Source organism: Saccostrea cucullata, unplaced genomic scaffold, assembly GCF_032062105.1.
Source record: "Saccostrea cucullata isolate Sc308-1 unplaced genomic scaffold, CSIRO_AGI_Scuc_v1 ctg457, whole genome shotgun sequence".
Classification (NCBI taxonomy): domain Eukaryota; kingdom Metazoa; phylum Mollusca; class Bivalvia; order Ostreida; family Ostreidae; genus Saccostrea; species Saccostrea cuccullata.
Window position 1 is genome coordinate 530143 of NW_026933724.1, and position 18629 is coordinate 548771.

General features: G+C 31.1%; 2 protein-coding genes and 1 pseudogene across 2 annotated transcripts; 2 read left to right on the forward strand and 1 right to left on the reverse strand.

Annotated features, from left to right (window-relative positions):
* Positions 1 to 4926, reverse strand: part of LOC134239138 (peptidoglycan recognition protein 1-like) — an 80452-nt pseudogene extending 75526 nt beyond the window's left edge.
* Positions 4927 to 8059: 3133 nt separating this feature from the next.
* On the forward strand, positions 8060 to 11919 carry LOC134239143 (uncharacterized). Its single transcript, XM_062721305.1, has 7 exons — positions 8060 to 8206; positions 9012 to 9134; positions 9426 to 9551; positions 9774 to 9936; positions 10491 to 10596; positions 11058 to 11238; positions 11759 to 11919. The coding sequence occupies exons 1-7, from the start codon at positions 8146 to 8148 to the stop codon at positions 11761 to 11763; spliced, it is 765 nt and encodes a 254-aa protein (XP_062577289.1). The 5' UTR covers positions 8060 to 8145; the 3' UTR covers positions 11764 to 11919.
* A 4259-nt stretch (positions 11920 to 16178) lies between these two features.
* Positions 16179 to 18555, forward strand: LOC134239144 (uncharacterized). The gene is made up of 5 exons (XM_062721306.1): positions 16179 to 16321; positions 16939 to 17095; positions 17178 to 17283; positions 17508 to 17685; positions 18145 to 18555. Exons 1-5 carry the CDS (start codon positions 16255 to 16257, stop codon positions 18270 to 18272), a joined length of 636 nt encoding a protein of 211 aa, XP_062577290.1. The 5' UTR covers positions 16179 to 16254; the 3' UTR covers positions 18273 to 18555.
* Positions 18556 to 18629: the final 74 nt, after the last annotated feature.

Below are 18629 nucleotides of genomic sequence, written 5' to 3' on the forward strand. Positions count from 1 at the left end.
AATTCAAAAAATAAACTCTCCTTCCTTTTCCCGTAATGATGGTAAGGCTACTTGAAAATGGCTTATGTACGCATTTCCATTGCTCTAGCTGGAAAATTTCAATGTAAAGGTGATGGAGAATTGCTGATGCAAAATTTTACTACATTACGCCTCAACAGGGTCTAACGTATCATATGCATTAAAGAGAGTCTTTGTACCGGAAGTCCAGGGGTGGCTAAACTGCTCTAAGTTAGAGAAAATTCGACCTAATCATCTGAAAAACGGGAATTTAAAAATGTCGAAGAATTATTCCTTCGCTCAGATTTCGATATTAATGAACCTACTGTATCGTAGAAGTTAAGCTGCATTCGTTGTTTAGGGCAGTCTTGCACGTTTTACTTGAATGGCTGGAAGGGGGGTGTTTTAACAGTCATATTTTACTTAGTAAAGTAAACAGATAAACATTTAACATTTTTACAAAATCTCTGATGTTCTGCAAAATGAGTTTAGCCATACTTTATTCGCTATTGAAAATCATAAGATAAAAAAAATCAAACAATTGTAGATTACTGCTTGTTGCGTTTCTTTTGCGTGTCAGTATATATATATATATATATATATATATATATATATATATATATATATATATATATATATATATATATATATATATATATATATATATATATATATATATATAATGCCATGATATACAATAAAGAAAGAAAAAAGTGATCAAAAAGGGATAAAAAAAGAAACTTGTAAAATATCCTTTACTTTAAGTACATTATGATTAAATCATTTCATTTCATTTATTTTTTAATTTTGAATTTAATTATTTGTTTATTGGAGAAAGTGTAGGAGTAGTTTTCTAACGTTATGATTCTTGATAGTTATGCACTGAATTAGCAACCTGTACTGTTACAAAATTTTACTTTATTAAATTATAATTTACAAGCTTTAAATAACTACAGTAAATACTTTGATATTAAAATATACTATGAAATTTTACTCAAGACTTTATGTGATATTTTGAGCTTCAGTGCATTGAATTTGATACTAAATACTAAGAAAGTACAATGGAAATAAAAATTTTAAAAAATAGTTAATATTCTTTGACTTAGTTATAAGTATAAAAAGGTATACGATTTCTGGAAGAATGATTCAAAACAAATGACTCATATACAGAAATTAGAGCCAAAAAATCAGTAAAAATCTATAAACAGGGCGCAGAGTTTAGGCTTTATACATCTCAACGGAATACAGATATCTCCCCAGGATCTTACATTTATGTTGGTACTGTGTTCTTGAAAAACAAGCAATTTAGAAAATCTGACGCTTTTACCCGGACTAAAACCATCAGGATAAGAACACAAAATTTGTGAAAATAACTTTTACGTAGTCCTCTCTTATTATGAAAACTAGTACAATCAGGATAATAACCACACGACATCATCGTAACCCCTTTTATTTCCCTTGACTGCACCCTCCAAGACTAACCTCACCCTGACTCGAACCAAAAGACTTAGAACAATAGTTATTTGGTCAATTATCTGGAAAAGATATACCTTGACTAGAGTGAAACATGGAAAAAACGAACAGTACTTAAGTTTATTAGGCCATTGAAACTTTGCAAATTTAGAGCTGAGTAAAAACGAGGTTTAAAATCGTCAGAGATGGAATCGGGTATCCTGGAGGGAAAACATTCCCTTTCTTCTGGTTTCACCCGCTGTGTGCTTTTTGTCATGATCTGTAGCCAATTTAATGTGTACATAATGGCCGAATAATTTGTATGAAAAACATCTGTTAGCATATGACTTAATGATAGATTGTTTTTGTATCTGTTAGCATATGACTTAATGATAGATTGTTTTTGCTTATTATAATTGGTTGATGACATAAAATTTGCAAAATGATGATTTTAAACGAGACGACATCAAATTGTCTGTAAACAGCATGTCTCATTTTATTTCGCAATGAAATAGAAATGTAAGGAATCCCTGTGTTGTTTGTTGGGTATGCCAGGAAACGTGTGATGATTTGTGCATAACAGGCTTCGTCCGTTATGCAAATTATCCTACATTTCCAACCATCTTTTATACGCTTGTATACCCAACAACCTTTAATAAACAGCAGTTGTGAAAATTTTGCGCCGCATCTAAATTCCAAAAACCTATCTCGCAAAAACTGGAGTAGAGTCATAATACAATGGGGAACAACATTATAATGTGGTATCCTGTTATACCTCAACTAGAACTATCAAGAGTACAGGCAACTTAATTAGAGGACCACATTGTTGCGTGGTGACCTGTTATTTACCTGTACTAGATCCGCCGGATGTAGGAACACAACATTGTCTCGTGACTCCCCCTCCACAAAGACCTCTCTGGTATTCACCATTACAAGCGTTTTTGTTTTCCTGACAAACGCCTCTTTTGTTGGCACAAGGGAGGTCCGCTGGAAATATCGAAAACAGAGAAGAGAAGTAAATTAATTTATAAAGAAAGCCATCTGTAAAATATACCAAAAAGAAGAGAAATCAGAGGGCAAAAAGTTTGTTTTTTTTATCCTATCACACTAACATTATACCAAATGTTCTAGGTATTTTTATCTTTTTTTTTTGCTTTACCAGGACTCGGGACACAGCATTGTCTGGATGCTGCTCCACTGCATAATCCTCTTTCATATTCTCCATTTATACAGGTAATAGTGTTTGATTGACACGTGCCTCCTTTATTTGTGCACAGGACATCGCCTACAACTTAGAGTGTGAATTGCAAAGAATAAATTTTACAATCTAAGTCAAGGTAAGATATACTGGTTTTCTATCCTGGAATAGTTGAAAAATAAATCTTTTTAATTATATGCCATGATCGAATGCAACATTTCTTTAAGATATACACACATAAGAGATGTTTTTTCTTAATTTTATGTATAAATATAAATTTTCTACAGTCATTTAATATTAATTTGTCAAACGTCAATTTTGCAATCTCAATATTTTCCACTTTCATTCTAAAAAACTATCTGATATAAAACAAGATGTTTTTGTGAAACACTATGTGCCCGGCGGCTACAAAGATCGAAAAAGCTGTTTTTAGCATATAGGTCACAGTCAAGGTCACAAGATCATTGACCTTTGTGTCTTTTGAGGAACTTAATTAGTTGAGTATGCATGCCAAATATAAAGTCTCTATCTCCTATGGTTCAAAAGTTATGGTGAAAGTTCGAAAAAGCTATTTTTAGTGTAGAGAGCACAGTCAAGGCACAAGGTCATTGACCTTGGTGTCAATTGAGAGAACTTAATCAGTTGAGTATGCATACCAAATATGAAGTCTCTATCTCCTTTAGTTCAAAAGTAATTGCGAAAATTCAAAAAAGACATTTTTAGCATATAGCTCACAGTCAAGGTCACAAGGTGATTGACCTTGAAGTCGTTTGAAGTAGCTTTATTAAATGTAGCATGCATACCAAATATGAAGTCTTTTATCTCCTTTGGTTCAAACGTAAGGCGAAAGTTTGAAAAAACTACTTTTAGCATAAAGGTCACAGTCAAGGTAACAGGGTCATTGACCTTGGTGTCATTGAAAAGAACTTAATTAGGAAAGTATGCATTCCAAATATGAAGTCTTTTTTCTATCTCTCATGGTTTAAAAGTTATCGCAAAGGTTAAAGTTGACAACAGGCATACAAACATATAAACAGACAAACAGATAGGACAAAAACAACATGCGCATAGAAATAAGGGGTGTTTATTTGAACCTTGTTAACCGATTATAAGCTCAGTCTGGCAATATAAGAATATAAAAAAAAAAATAAAGAAAGAAGAATACAAAGCGAGTACAATGCCATGCTACGAAGTTGAAATTATTTACCTGAAATTAAAAAAAAATCAATGCACAAGAGTAGTTAATTTAAAGTTTTTACATAACTATATTAGCAAAGTGTATTGAGACTTTGGAATAATTGGTTAGTTCCTGAAGAATAGATTGATGCTACATGTACATGTATTTAAACACAAATTATTACCTCTGTTGTTCTGATGATACCATTAATTTTAAATATTTACATTTTCAAATTCTTTGTGCTGGATAAAACTGCAAATAATAAATAATACTTTATTTCTACATAAATCTACGGGGTCATCGATAGGCGTGGTTAAATAAATCACGTGCAGGGTTTGAAAGATGCGGGGCTTGTAGCACGTGAATTTGCGAAATTAATGAGCATGTAAATATAAGGAATAACTGCCAGATTATGGATAGTTTTTTTTAGAGGAGAGTCATACGAGTTAAATATCACTATGGTTAGAAATTAAGTGTGAGCTTTCCCTTTATTTACAGTGTTCGTTTAAAACATATTTTTTTTAAAGATCAAATGGGAATAACCATTCTCAACGACGATTTCATTAAGGAATAACTGTTTAATATTTTGATTCATGATGTGATCAATCGATTGACTTTCCTGATAATCCGCAAAAACACCGAAGGAGTGTCCATGTGTAATGGTTTTCCTTGCATTTTCATTATTTTCTTAAATTTTGTCTATTCAAACTGAAATATGCAAAAAAGCATTAAACCATAAACAAGCTATTTTAGCGTCTTTTTAGTCTTCAGGGGTGCATACAAAATGTGCATACCTTTGGAAAATGACCAAAATATAATTTCTTACAATTAAGTTTATCGGTACAACGTACAATTTTGTTTTCAATTGCCATTCTTGCAAAGTCTCTCTAAAAAGTAAACTCTTCCAATAATGATATCTTACAATTTAAAGATTATTTTTCAATCAAAATTATTGAAATTAGTTGAAATTGATACATAATATTTTAAAGGAAATAATGTTGAAGAGTAGCCTACCTAACACGGCCTGTAGAACGAATACAATCACAAACAATATACTGCATTGAAAATTCACAAACATTTTCTGCTGTTAGATTTATAAATATTAAGTTTCCTACAACGTATGTTGACAGTTTTATAATTACGTATATGTATGACCTTAACCCTGAATATCCTTCGTCACTGTAGTTCCACATTACTGAATTTAAATTCTGTTACACCTTTACTGTGCGAAAATCAACTAACAAAACAAAATTTGGTATAAACAGGCATAGTTACACGAGAGATTTTCTTGGGAAGTAAGGAAGTTTAAGATTCCAATCATCCGTTTTCCGGTGTCGTTATCGATATTACTTCCCTCTTTAACTTCTTCTAGGCACCTAATTCCAGCTCTTGTGTCTCAAGGGTCCGATTTTTTTTTCTATGTTCAATATTTTGTTTTTCTTACAAGTTTTGAGATTTACCAGAGTTCCATATTTTTACATTTTACATGTGTTAATATTAATTAATCCTATTATAAAATATTAAGATAAAAACTGAAGTCTGATTGAAGAAATAACGAAACTATGTCTTTAATTTACAATATTCTCCCGATTTGCCATTGCATTATATCGCCTGTTCATCATGAATTCAAAATATCTCTTAATAAAACATATGGAATGAAAATGAAATCAAATCATGCAAGCTACACCTGGGCATGATGTTCTGACATATCCTTTGGAATCTTTAAAAATATATGCACAAAAATTATATAAACTAGATTATTGAAAGATATTTCTTTTAAAACTGTACAACTGTTACAGTATCGACTAAACCCAACCTGATACAAAGCAGTCCCAGAGCAGTCCCACAGCGGCCCAGCAGTCCCAGGAAGCAGTCCCAGCAGTCCCAGTTGGCGGGGTTTATTAATTTAATGGGCGGAGCTTACTCAGAAATGAGATTACCAATAAACAATGAATACAATAAAAGGCAGCTGAATATGAATAGAATCAACAATTCTTATGCGACAGTCGTTTCTGAACAGTACTACATGTATAGAAAAATAATAATTATTGTAGGAAGAAGACTTTCACACCTATTAATAACATGAATAATTATTTAAACAGAAATACGTGGTATATTAATCTTCCATCAAAATAAATTAATTTCTTTATTTTCTGTGATTGATATTGGTTTCCATTTTTATTTATTTCTTTACATTTTTATTTATTTCTTTACATAGAAAATTAAATTTGAATTACTTATTTATACCAGAATTAACTTTAGACAGATCTTATAATTAAAGAGCAAGGCCGATTCCCATACTATACTCTGAAGGTATTTTTGTGAAGTATTGGTTTTTGAAAAAAAAATTATTTGTTAAAGTTTTTTTCAGTCATGATTATTTTCACTGAGATGGCTGTTTACTTATCGTTAGTTTCTTTATCAAATAGAAAACAACAACACTCCATATTACATAAATTAACGTTCCGATGTACATCCATAAATCACGAAAATAGATACCTCAGATTATCTTTAAAAATTAATTAATCCCGAAAGAAATTTTTGTACGAATTTATTGAATCAGAGATTTTTTTGCATCACATAGATTGAAATTAGTGTCATTGTTGAGCAACATGTTCAGTGATGATACCCGAATAATACGCATTGATTTTCTGCTAATCATGCCCAAATGAAATTACATTGTAAAACCTCAGGTGTTGACACCATTTTTATACACATTAATCGGCCAGAAATAAGTCACACAAATCCCGATATTTTCAAATGTTTTTTTTTTAAAAATATTTGTACTCTTTTAATAACTTGTTTATAGATTTAAAAACTAATTCATAAATGAATCTGCAAATAATTGTTCACATTGTTTATGTGACGGAAGAGTGGTAACATAATTTTATTCATGGTCATTTAATAAATTGTTAGGTTTTATTTATTTGAGGGCTAATTATACACAACATTTGTGTAAATTTTAAGCCTCTAATACACTAAGTAAGTATACAGATCTATTTTATTAAAAATATGCAAGAAATCCATATTTTTTAAAACATTTTAAAAACCTCTTTGCTGAAAGTAAACAAAACAAAAACAGGGAAACTTCAAATTCAGAATACACAAGGGGCGGGGCTATCATGTCGCTCAGAACCTTTTTCATTGAGTGAACAAAGCAGTCCCAGAGCAGTCCCATAGCGGTCCCAGAGCATTCCCAATGCAGGGACTGCTTTCTGGGACTGCTTTGGTGTCAATTTGGGTCTGGTCGGTACTGTATATCATTATATTTGGATAGGGCATACTTTTCGACAAAAATGTAAGCAAACAAGTAAATGATATGAAATATATGTCCATTTAATTTATGTTTAAGGTAGATTCAATAAACAGTAAAATTGGGTGTTTCTTAATAAGTATCCCCTTTCAGCGGAGATGGAGTGGATGTAATACTGAGTTTGTATGTGAGTGTGTGTGTTTGTGTACGTTTGTTCTTGTGCGCAACGGAGGTGACACGATTTGGATAAGGATCGATTTCAAATGCTGCCTTGATTTAAATATATGCTTTTTGCAAGGGTATGTTCCACTTTGTTGTGCCCTTGTTATTCATGCATAAATTAAATACCTAGCAGTTTTATTTCGAACTTGCAGAGTATACTTTTTTGCCAAATTTTGAAAATACATAGTGGTAAAATATAGGGGATTTTTTGGGATGCTTTTCTTGTATGATACGTTTTTATACTTTTAAAAATGGGTTAATTATATAACTTCATTAATGGCATATTTATGCAAAATTTATAAAACTTAGATATAAAATATGAATCATAATCATACACGTATGTATTATTTCAAAAATACAATCCACAGTTTTTTTGCGATCTATAACGTGTAATACACTGTATATTTTCGTGGATATTATTTTGATTTCAGTTTAATTTAGCAATATATTATAAAACAAGAAATCAGCCTTAGACGGAAAATTTCCTGAGACATTTTCATTATTTTATCTCTTAAAGAATTAAAACACAGACTCCAAATTACTTGATTTTACAATTTTTAATATTAAATTTGCTTCAGAAAAAACATTGTTTGTAAGTTACATTTTTTAGTTAGATAAACATTAAGTCGCATAAAAACATCAAAACATCAGCAGGAAAAACCCCGTTTTTCAAAAAATGAAGAAAAAAAAAGCATTGATTCATTAGTCGGCAGTAAATAAGGTCATATTTACCTTGTGTTTCGTAATTGTACGCAGATGTTGACGAATAGCGAAATTATCAGGTAAAGGTCATAAAGAGGTATATCTATAAACAGCCCCGTGAATCTTCAATCAAAGAAGTGAAAAATGTATCCATCCCTCAGCCTTATTTTCATATTGTTGGTGTCCATTTTCCTTTATGTTCAAGGTAAGAGAAAATTTTGATAATCATTAACATTTAATAAAAAAAAAATAAGGATACATATTTCAAAACAGCAATGGGGATTTTAAATATACGTAAGTCATTTTAACTGTCCCAGATAAAAGAATTAAATTTTGTCAAATTGAATCTATAATTCTTCTTAAGCAGAACTTTTTAAAAAAAAATATCCTTCATGTCATTAAAAGAAAATTAAGATTGGCTTATAAAGGGCCACAGTTAGCGCCTATCGTAATTCCAAAGACTTCATAAATTTTGTCCATGAGGAACTGTAAAGCAATCCTTTTAATATCAACTTAAGAGTACTTGTGTCAGTACAACCTATGAGATATAATCTTACCTGAATTTAATATGCAGAATGAAATTTGCTCTGCTAATGTAACATATGTCAAATTCACCCCAAAACAAAAGCTTTTCGATGAATTTTTTAGATGATAAATTCTTTTTTACTGAGGTGAGAGAATAAAATATTCTTTTATTTCTATAAAACAAAAATCAAGTAGTCATCTTCTTTGTTTTACCAAATAAGGATTTTCGTTTATGAAAATCATATTAATATCTAGATAAACATAAAAAAAATACAAATATGCTTTTGAAAAATAGTTTTAGAGGTTTGCAACAAAACAATAATATAAGTGAGTATATGATAATCTTCATAAAATCTAAAAATCATAATTAATGTTATTAGTCTCAGGTTGATGGTTTCCTGTGCTTTTTTGTTTATTTACTTTTAATGATTTCTATATTTTACCGTTTTTTGTTTTATGATTTTATTTTATTGCTTCTTCTTAAGGTGACAGAAGCTGTATAAGACAGGGTGGTGTTTGCCAGGTTAACAGTAAACCATGTGACAACAGTTATATCAGGGGACTGTGCAATGGAGCCGCGTCAAGGCAGTGCTGTATTTCAAATGCAGGTACGGGGTATTTTAACTAATAAAAAAATACTCCCTTGAATTATCCCTCAAACGAAATATTATATGAATGATGTTCGTATAGCTACCCTTGTTATATAATAAACTTTTTATTTCTTCCCAAATAATTGTTTCATCTGTTTTTTTCAAACTGTTGAACATGTTTTTAAGTAGATGGCTCATTTCAGGAGTATAGTTGGCATCCGATTGAAAATTGAAACTGATAAAGATTTATCATACAAATATGATTTTATAACCCTTAATTTGCTGTCACTTTTGAAAATATTTTATCAGTTAAAGATCGTCCGTGCAAAAACAAAGGAGGCAAATGTCAAGAGAATCGTCTTTCCTGTAGTGGTAGCTACCAGAGGAATCTGTGTGGAGGAGGAGCCACGAGACAGTGCTGTATTCCAAGTTCAGGTAGAGGAATGTGGTAAACAGTACTTAAATATTCCGTTAGCAAAAGCTATACAAAATCTCTGAATAGCATTACAATCCTCACATGTATAATGGAATGTGTAACAACAAATCACTCTAGCAAAGAAGGAGCAAAACGATGCTTTATTTAACTTTTAAATTGATAAATTCAATGAATTTTATTGTTATTACCTTTTAATATTTCTACTGTTCTGATATATTTAGGTACAGGTGGTAGTTGTTCTTCAGCCAAAGCCATAGCCTGCAAAATTAAGAATTCTAGCAAGATATCTTTACTGAGAACCAATCCTTCCGGCGTCAATGACGGAGCCGATCCCCACTCTAACATCAGAGACGCTTGTAAGGGGAAACCAGCCAAACGCTCAAGGTACAAAAATTGTGAAATTTCATTTCTCTTGTTTAAAAAAAATAATTAGGGGTCTAAGCATTGCACATTAATTGGAAGGGTTTTTTAAATTTCTGCTGCAAATTAAAGAAAGGTGTGCGTTTTTAGACTTCATTCAGATATGACATATAATGGGGTTCAACAGAGAAGTTTTTATTAATTGTTGGCTGAATATTCATGATCATATGGTATGAAATATGTTTTCATTTGAGAATCTTTTTTTATTCTAAAATTAAAAAAATATGATCCTTTACAGCTATTCTTTATTTCATCATTTACCCGCTAGTCTATATACATTATTTGCAGGGTTCTTTTTTATATAATTTATTCTTTACAGCTTTTCAACTTATTATCCTTTACAGAAATTTTATATTTGATCATTTACAGCTATTTTGTATCCTCTCCTTTACAATTATTTTATATTTCATCCTTTACAGCTATTTTAATTTTCATCATTTACACCTATCTCATATTTGATCCTTCACAGCTATTGTGTATCCTCTTCTTTACAGTTATTTTATATTTTATCCTTTAAGCTATTCTTGTAAAGAAGGGAAATCCCCAGGAGGAACAGTGTGCCTGGATTCAAGAATTCTACAGTACATCTATAACCTTGGAACATCCACTAAATACCAATTTCAGGTAGAAGATTATCTTTATCTCTGCACCTATTATCTATAAACTTCAGAAACATTTTTACTTTATGTAAAAGATTATTCTTTTAGAGTAAAATTTCATATCATAAAGAAAGAAAACTTTTTTTTTTTTTGCATTTGAAGAAAGAAAATTAAAATATCTTTGCCACTTTTATTCAGATCGATGTATAAATTTAAAATACTCTTTGATAAAAAAAAAAGTATAAAACGTTTCGATATATCAAGGTCCATTGTCACAGTAAATAACAGAGGTTCAAACCTTAATTTTGAAGAAAAAAATCCTGATATTTGTGAAAATAGTATGGTCTAGAGCGTATTTTTCATATATCAAAAACAAAGACTTGATTTCTAAACATAAAATATTTGCTTTAAATGTGGATATTATACATATAAGATTGGGTTTTAGGATGAATCACAATGTTTTCATTTTTATTTTTATTTTTCCAGGTGAATGCAATAGCTGGAGCCTGTCACTCTACCACATCAAAACACTACCAAGGTAAGGCTGTAGATTTCCAGCTACACGGGAGCGGATCCAGTAGGTCAGCCCAGGAAAAATCCTTCCGGGACGCATGCACTAGAGCTGGCGGATGGTCACATGGTGGAACTCACGTGCATTGCCAAATAGGCTAGTTTTTTATTTGTCTGACATTCTTAAAGGTTTGATAGAACAGTCATTTTTGCAAAAAATCTTGTGACTATGTATTTCACAATGTCAAAGCAAAAAAAATGTCTTCATCTTTGCCAGTCGTATAGAATTATAAAAATTTCAATACTTTCCTCATCATTGCAAAATTAACAATATATTTCAGACATTGTTAGGGCGAGAAAATTTTACCATAATCGTCAAAATCATCATTATAAATTGAGTTCCGTTACAACAGCATAATACTAATTACAAAACGATGAAAAGATACATTAATTCCGGGTCCTTATTCATTCAACTTCATCGCGCTGAATAGGCTAGTTTTAGATTTATTGTTTTTCCATTCGACAAATATAAAGCCATGTCGATATGTTAAAGTTTAATATAAATGTTAATTTCTTTTTTGAAAAATGACCACAACCTCATCTGATAAAGATTTTACGCATGTGTGCGCTCAGCATCTGTTTTGTTACACATTCATCATCACCATAATGTTTTGTAGTTTGATGATGAAGTCAAGAATGAAAGGAGAAGAGGAGAAAGACTTTTTGTATTATAGTTACATTTATCAAAGCTAAATTGTTTTGAATCTAATACATACGTTTTCTCGCTATGTGGAATTGAATTGTAATCTGAAAAATAAATTATATTTATTTTACATTCCTTGATCTATATTATTTTTTTTTAGATGAATAAGCTACCTGCATGTGTATTTCTATTTACCCGTATAAATGTTTTTCAGTCAAGAAATTTTATTTATACTCTCAATTGATGAATTTATATAAATTAAAGAATTGAGGGACAATATGAAAACCATCTATCCTTCTGTATTCAATAATCCAGAAGTGAAAAAAAGAATTAGATAAATTACATGATCAGTACGTACTGGTCCCTGCTGACAAAGCAGGTAACAACATTGCCTTCGTTTGTAACATTCGTTCATTATACAGATTGTCTTTTAGAAGAACTTAGATTTAAATCAACAAGCGGTAATCCATCTTATACCCATAGTTCCTTTTCTAAGGAAGAAATTCGTTTTGAATATTTTTAAAATCCCAACTAATTAAAATGAATTAAATTACCATATCTATATTGGATTCCAAAAGTTCATAAAATACTTACAAAGGTACATAGCGGGTTCCAGTAAATGTTCAACCAACCGTCTTTTTTAACTCCTCACTTAGATATTAACAGTAGTGAAGGAGAAACTTCAACATTACTTCAACATGTTCAAGAGTATTGTGCAACAATATGTTGGAGAAATGGCTTTGTTGTTAGATAACCATTAAAGTATTTTTGTAATTGAATATCCAGATATAAAACAGATGAATCACACTCTGTGGTATCTTTTATCTCAAGCTCACCGGAATATGTCGTATCGTATACGAGGGGTGATCAAAAAGTTCGCAAACTAACTCTATATCTACAAAACCACAATTCAGATTTGAATGAAATTCGGTACACACATAGCCATACACAAGTTCTATATATAGCATATGCTGAATAAAGTTTCTCTCCTTGTTTGTGACGTCACAATGTGAAAATGACGTCACTATTTAGGTCACTTGTGACGAAAAATGGTTTTCTCTGTCAAACTCGTTCAACAAACGACTGTACAATTTATTGTAATATCTTAGAAATCCCTCTACAGTATCATATAATAATTTGTACAAAGTTTATTGAGATAAATGAGTTCCTATAAATTTAATTAATGATTGGATTAATCGTTTTAGTGAAGGAAGGCTGATGGTTAAAAATGATACTTGTCATCTTGCTCAGTGAAAGCAAGTTTGAAAAGATATGTATTTTTAATTAAGCAATTTGCTATCAAAGACCTCCAATTAGCATTTTGAAAAATAGTTGAATATTTGAACAATGATATAAGTATTAAATACCTAAGATATCGTTTACTTTAGATTTTAAACATATTAGATATGATAAAAAGGATGTACCCATTCTCTATCCACCCTGAATAAAGCTCTCTCCTGAGACAGAAGATTTGTGTTTAAATGGTCGCCATGCTTATTTTTGGAAAGGATGTTATTATCCACCCATTCTGTTGCCGAGATATGACAATTTCTGACAAATGAACTGTTCTTGTCATAAAAATTAACTCACATGGAAAGAAATATAAAACTCGGAAAAATCTTTTAACTTTTGTGACAGAACGCTACAGAGAGGGTCACGTGACCGCCAATATCACGTGATTCGCGCATGTGCAGAACTATGATTGATGTGCATTAAAATCGGGGAGGCTTAATTTAAAATATAATCAACATTAAAACCAAATATTGTTTCTTGTATGGAAGTTATTCAATTAGTTTGCGAACTTTTTGATCACCCCTCGTACATAAGAATGGAAATAACCATTGTTAATTGACAGTATGTCGTCGACATATCTTATGTTGAGTTGAAGGCCACAGCAAGCGCTTTCTTCTTTTCATGTACAAGATTTTGCACAAATTCTGCTTCATATGAAAACAAAAAATAGGTCTGTTAATATCGGAACACAATGATATCCATGGGAATTCCAATAGAGTGTTGGAAGTTCTGGTCTCCAAAAACCACATGGATATTGTCAATCAGAAACTCGAGCATCCCTTTAATATCAATTTCAGAGTACTTGTGTGAACAATCAGATTGGCCTTTTTAACAAAATAATTTTGCAAATGACCAATGTCAAGGTCAGTTAATTTACGAGTTCGATTTTAATTGAAAAAAGCAGCTGTTTATGATGTCAGGAAGCCTAGACTTTAATTTATCGCCAAAAATAATAGTATATAAAGTCGAAAAGTTTTTATGTTGGCGATTTTGGAAAAAAATTGTCATTTCAAATGGTCCAAAAATCCCTTTGCATTCTTAAGTATCTACATCTAATTTATACAACTTATTGATAAAATTGTTGAACAGTTCCCTTGAAGTTTCCCCCTGTCTACTGTTAATATTCAAATGAGGAGTAAGGAAAGAGGATTTGAATGAAGGATACGGAGATAACGAACAGTATTCAATATCAAAGTCTATAACACTGTACAAAATAGGAGCAGAGCAAACACGGACGTCCGAAACATCAGGGGTGGGATCAGGTGCCATGGAAATTTGAGCGTCCCCTACCGACCGGTCACACCCATCGTGTGCTCCTTGTCATTATCGGGAAATAACAGAAAACTCCGTCCTTAATTCCGTGTATAAATAATGGACTAACAATTAGTCTGAAAAACGACAGTCAGTATTTGACTCACTGATAAATTTATTTGCTGACAAGGTCATTGTATCAACCATAAAACTTACGAAATGATGACTTTAAACGAGACTGCTGATATTCTTGTTTCATCAACTTGTTTGGCAATAATTTACCTCGTTTTAGAAATTGTTCATACGCAGAGCATGCTTTTGCGTATCGAATCAACTAAGAGATATAAACTCCGTATGCAGGTGATGAAGGTATATTGCTGCATAAATATGATTGAACTTGGTTGTTGGATTACCATTAACGTCTTTTTCAAGTAATATATCCAAGTTTGCAACTGATGCGTCAGACTCTGTGGTATCTTTTATGAAAGAAATAAATTATGAAATGAAAAAATATGCTTTAACCAAGCTATACGATAAACGTAATTATTTCAACTTTTCAATCGTCAAAAATTTTTCCCTTTTACAGTAGTATTTATAGCAATATCACCTTACATTATCACCTGAATATGGGATAAATATCTCTCAGTTGATCCGAACGAGAGATTACGGAAAAATTGAAACGAGTTAAGATAATGAAATTAAGTTGATGAAATAAAATTTTCAACAGTTTCTTTTATGATTATTATTTATATACTAGTAGTCAAAACTTGACAACAAATACAATGTAACAGTATTTTACATGGGGTATTTTAAGGACAAAGTTAAGAAAAGAAGGGTTTTAATGAGTCATACTGATTTGAAAGCATCCTAAAGTATATAGTGAAGGTCCATGTTCAAATTAGGGACACATGAATCGGGTTTTCAAAAATAAATACATTGATTTATTTTTTAAAATCTTTGATTTTAGAACCAAAGGTCATTATTAGAAAATTTAATATTCAAGCATAGTCAAGTAGTTTAGACTGCTTTGGATAAATCATAGTCTCAAAGCTATTGTGAGGTTACATTAAGCGATCATATTATTACATAGGGATTGTTCTAAACATCGAAAAAGGCCATAGGCTGGTCATTTTAAGTGAACTACTTTCAGGAGGTGCAGTTCAAGTTCAGGCAAGTCATAGTCCCGGAGATTCTCTTCAACAATCACTGTATACGATGTCAGATAGAAAGATGGAAGTAATAAATTTTAACTGCACTTTTACATAACCTTATTTTAATACAGTTTCAATTAAATGCTAATAAACATTTGTTTTGACAAGTTTCTGAATTCTTCTTTTTTTTTTTATCTTATTAGGACCTAAATCCTTGAAATTATAAACTAATTTGATTGTTATATAAGAAATAAGAATGCGGGCATCCTGATTAAAAATTTATTTATTTATAAAAATACTCTAAATAAAACGATTAAAGTACAGTTACATAAGATTGTTTCCCCGAGGGTTTTCCTTTATTGACTTATTCAATTACTCAACAACCTTCATTGTTTATCCATGAAACCTTTGTCTTTTATAATAATTAAAAATATTACTAAAAGTATAACATGTTGAACCATTTTTATATCCAGAATTATATCAAGAACTACACATTTATAACATATTCACAGATATTTGGTGGTGTATTGCACAATACAGCATAAAGAGAGAGAAGTAGTTAGACCATTAGTTTTACAAAGGCCTTAATTGTCTAACATTGCTGTAGTGATTTTCTAGCCTAACCTTAAAAAAAAAATTCTCGAGATTTTTCCTACTTTATGAACACGGAAGAAACCGTCGTGGAAACGCTCTTTTTAAGTATTATAAACTTCCAGCCATTAATAAGGGTAATGTTGAGGAAGTTATATGTATTTGTTTCCGGACAGGTTTTGAAATGGCATTGTTGAATTTAAGACTTTTTGTCATTTTTCTTTCTTTCGGAATTCTATTTACAACAATAGGTAAGAGGACATTGTTTTAAATACAAGTTTTAATGATTAATTTGAATTTTGAAAAAAAATTAAAATTTTCGCTTACTGACAGGTATAATGATTATAAAAAGAGGTGTAAACACTGCAGTATTTGGAATTAGATTATCGTGCAATCATTATATTCCATTGAGGCTCAAAAATCCTGGAATTGTGGGTATCTTTCATGCAGAAATTAACATTCTACACGAATTTAATATACTAGGTTTTAAAAGTCATATGTTCTTCCGTAGGATGAGTGAATACCTATCTAAGAGCATATAAAGTTTAAGTAATCCAGGGAAATTATATGTACCCCGCACGAGCCTGATGATTACACAGAATATAAACCATTATATCAAATGTAATGTTTTCTAGAATATGCGTAAGTAAGTAATTTACTTCAAAAATTTACATCAAGAGAAGAGGAAACTTACTTATCGTCTATCTGCCACTTTTGTACGATATAATAAGACAGTTGTTAACACCAGGAAACAACATTTAGAGTATAATCACAACAATAATAATCAAAAAGAATTCCATGTTTTCTATGCCAGGTTCGGGAAAATAGAAAAATTGTTTTATTTATCTAATGTCGCTTTACATTTTAGAAAGTTGTAGCAGCTTAGCAAAATCAATTGCTTGCAAAATAAAGACCACCCAAAAAATAAAATTGTTGACAAAGAATCCCTCCGGGGTGGATGATGGCGCCGACGCCTACCATAACATAGAAGACGCCTGTAATGGAAAGCCGTCCAAACGATCTAAGTAAGTATTGAATGGCAAAGAATTATGTGTCTGTCACAACAGATTAAAGAAACATTTACAAATACATGAATACTTTTTGTAGTTACTCTTGCAGTGAAGGAACTTCTCCAGGAGGATTTGTTTGCTTAAAATCCAGCATTCTTCGGTATATCTATGATCTTGGAACATCTACTCAGTACAATTTTCAGGTACGGCTTGTTAACTGGCAAAGGAGAAACGCTAAATGTATAAATACAAAAATGCATTGGAAATATAGTTAAACAAAAGGGTAAACATATAGCTAAAACAAATACACTATGTAATAAGGTTGAAAAATATATTATGTCATAAAGCTCGAATTCACAGTCATTAATCTCCTTTAAAAGTTTCACTCTGAAATGATTATATATACCACTTGTTTGAAATATTGCAGGTAAATGCCATCGCAGGTGCTTGCCACACATCTACATCCAAACATTATTTGGGGGAAGCAGTAGATCTGGAACTGGACAATGGACCTACTCGGAAGGCACAGGAGAAATCCTACATGGACGCTTGTAAAGCTGCTGGGGGGTGGTCACATGGAGGGACACATGTTCACTGTCAGATAGGTTTGTTTGTATTTTTCGCTTGTAAAGTTTGATAATTTGTACAAAAATAATGTAAGTTTTTTTTAATTTTCCTTTAGTATAGAATACGTGACTTTGAAATATAATTTCATCCTGACATATTGCTGTTTAGAAAATTCATTTCCATTTTTATTTGTTAAACTTTTAAACTGTTCTACGTTTTCCGCGTTTTTGTTTTGACTACCAAATCCGATTGTCTTTAAAGCCCTAGATAGTTTTCAATAAAAATGTAATAAAAACTGTTGAATCCTTGGGTTTATACATGTACATAAATTAGAACATAAGTGAAATTTCATGCAGAAAAATGCTCTAATAATGTTTAAAGTCATCATATATCCGAAAGTCAACAGACATTCATAATGCGTCCATTCTATCATCTTTTATAGAAATTTGTAGTTATTCGATAAATTTATATTTCACGAATAAATTTTTACTTTCCAGTTCCTTCCCAGCAACAGAACCACCTGAGTAGAACAGCTTTGTTTTGGAAATCTTTCTCTGAAGAGATGAAGGATGGGTTCACTGAAGTATTGAAGAGGAAGGTTAAAATTACGAGAATCAAACGTTGAGGCAGCAGTATATTCGTATAAAATATTACGTTTAAGAACTTGGAAAAAGCTGTGTAACAATGACTCTCAGACCTTTTTAGCACATTAAAATCATTTGATGTCTTATTTGTGAATCAATATAATTTGAAAAATAGAACGATTTAATACATATTTTTATCGAATAAACTAAAGTACATATTTAAAAACAGAGGTAAATGTATTGCAACTGAACAAATAAACTTGTTTTCATCTTGTAACTTACGAATAATTACAGTCAAAAAAGTTTTCCTTGTGTTACATTGCTGGAACGTGACATCATTAGACGAAGGGTAAACTTACTTAGGAAACTGAGCAACTATATAGTCTTGTTGAAAAGGA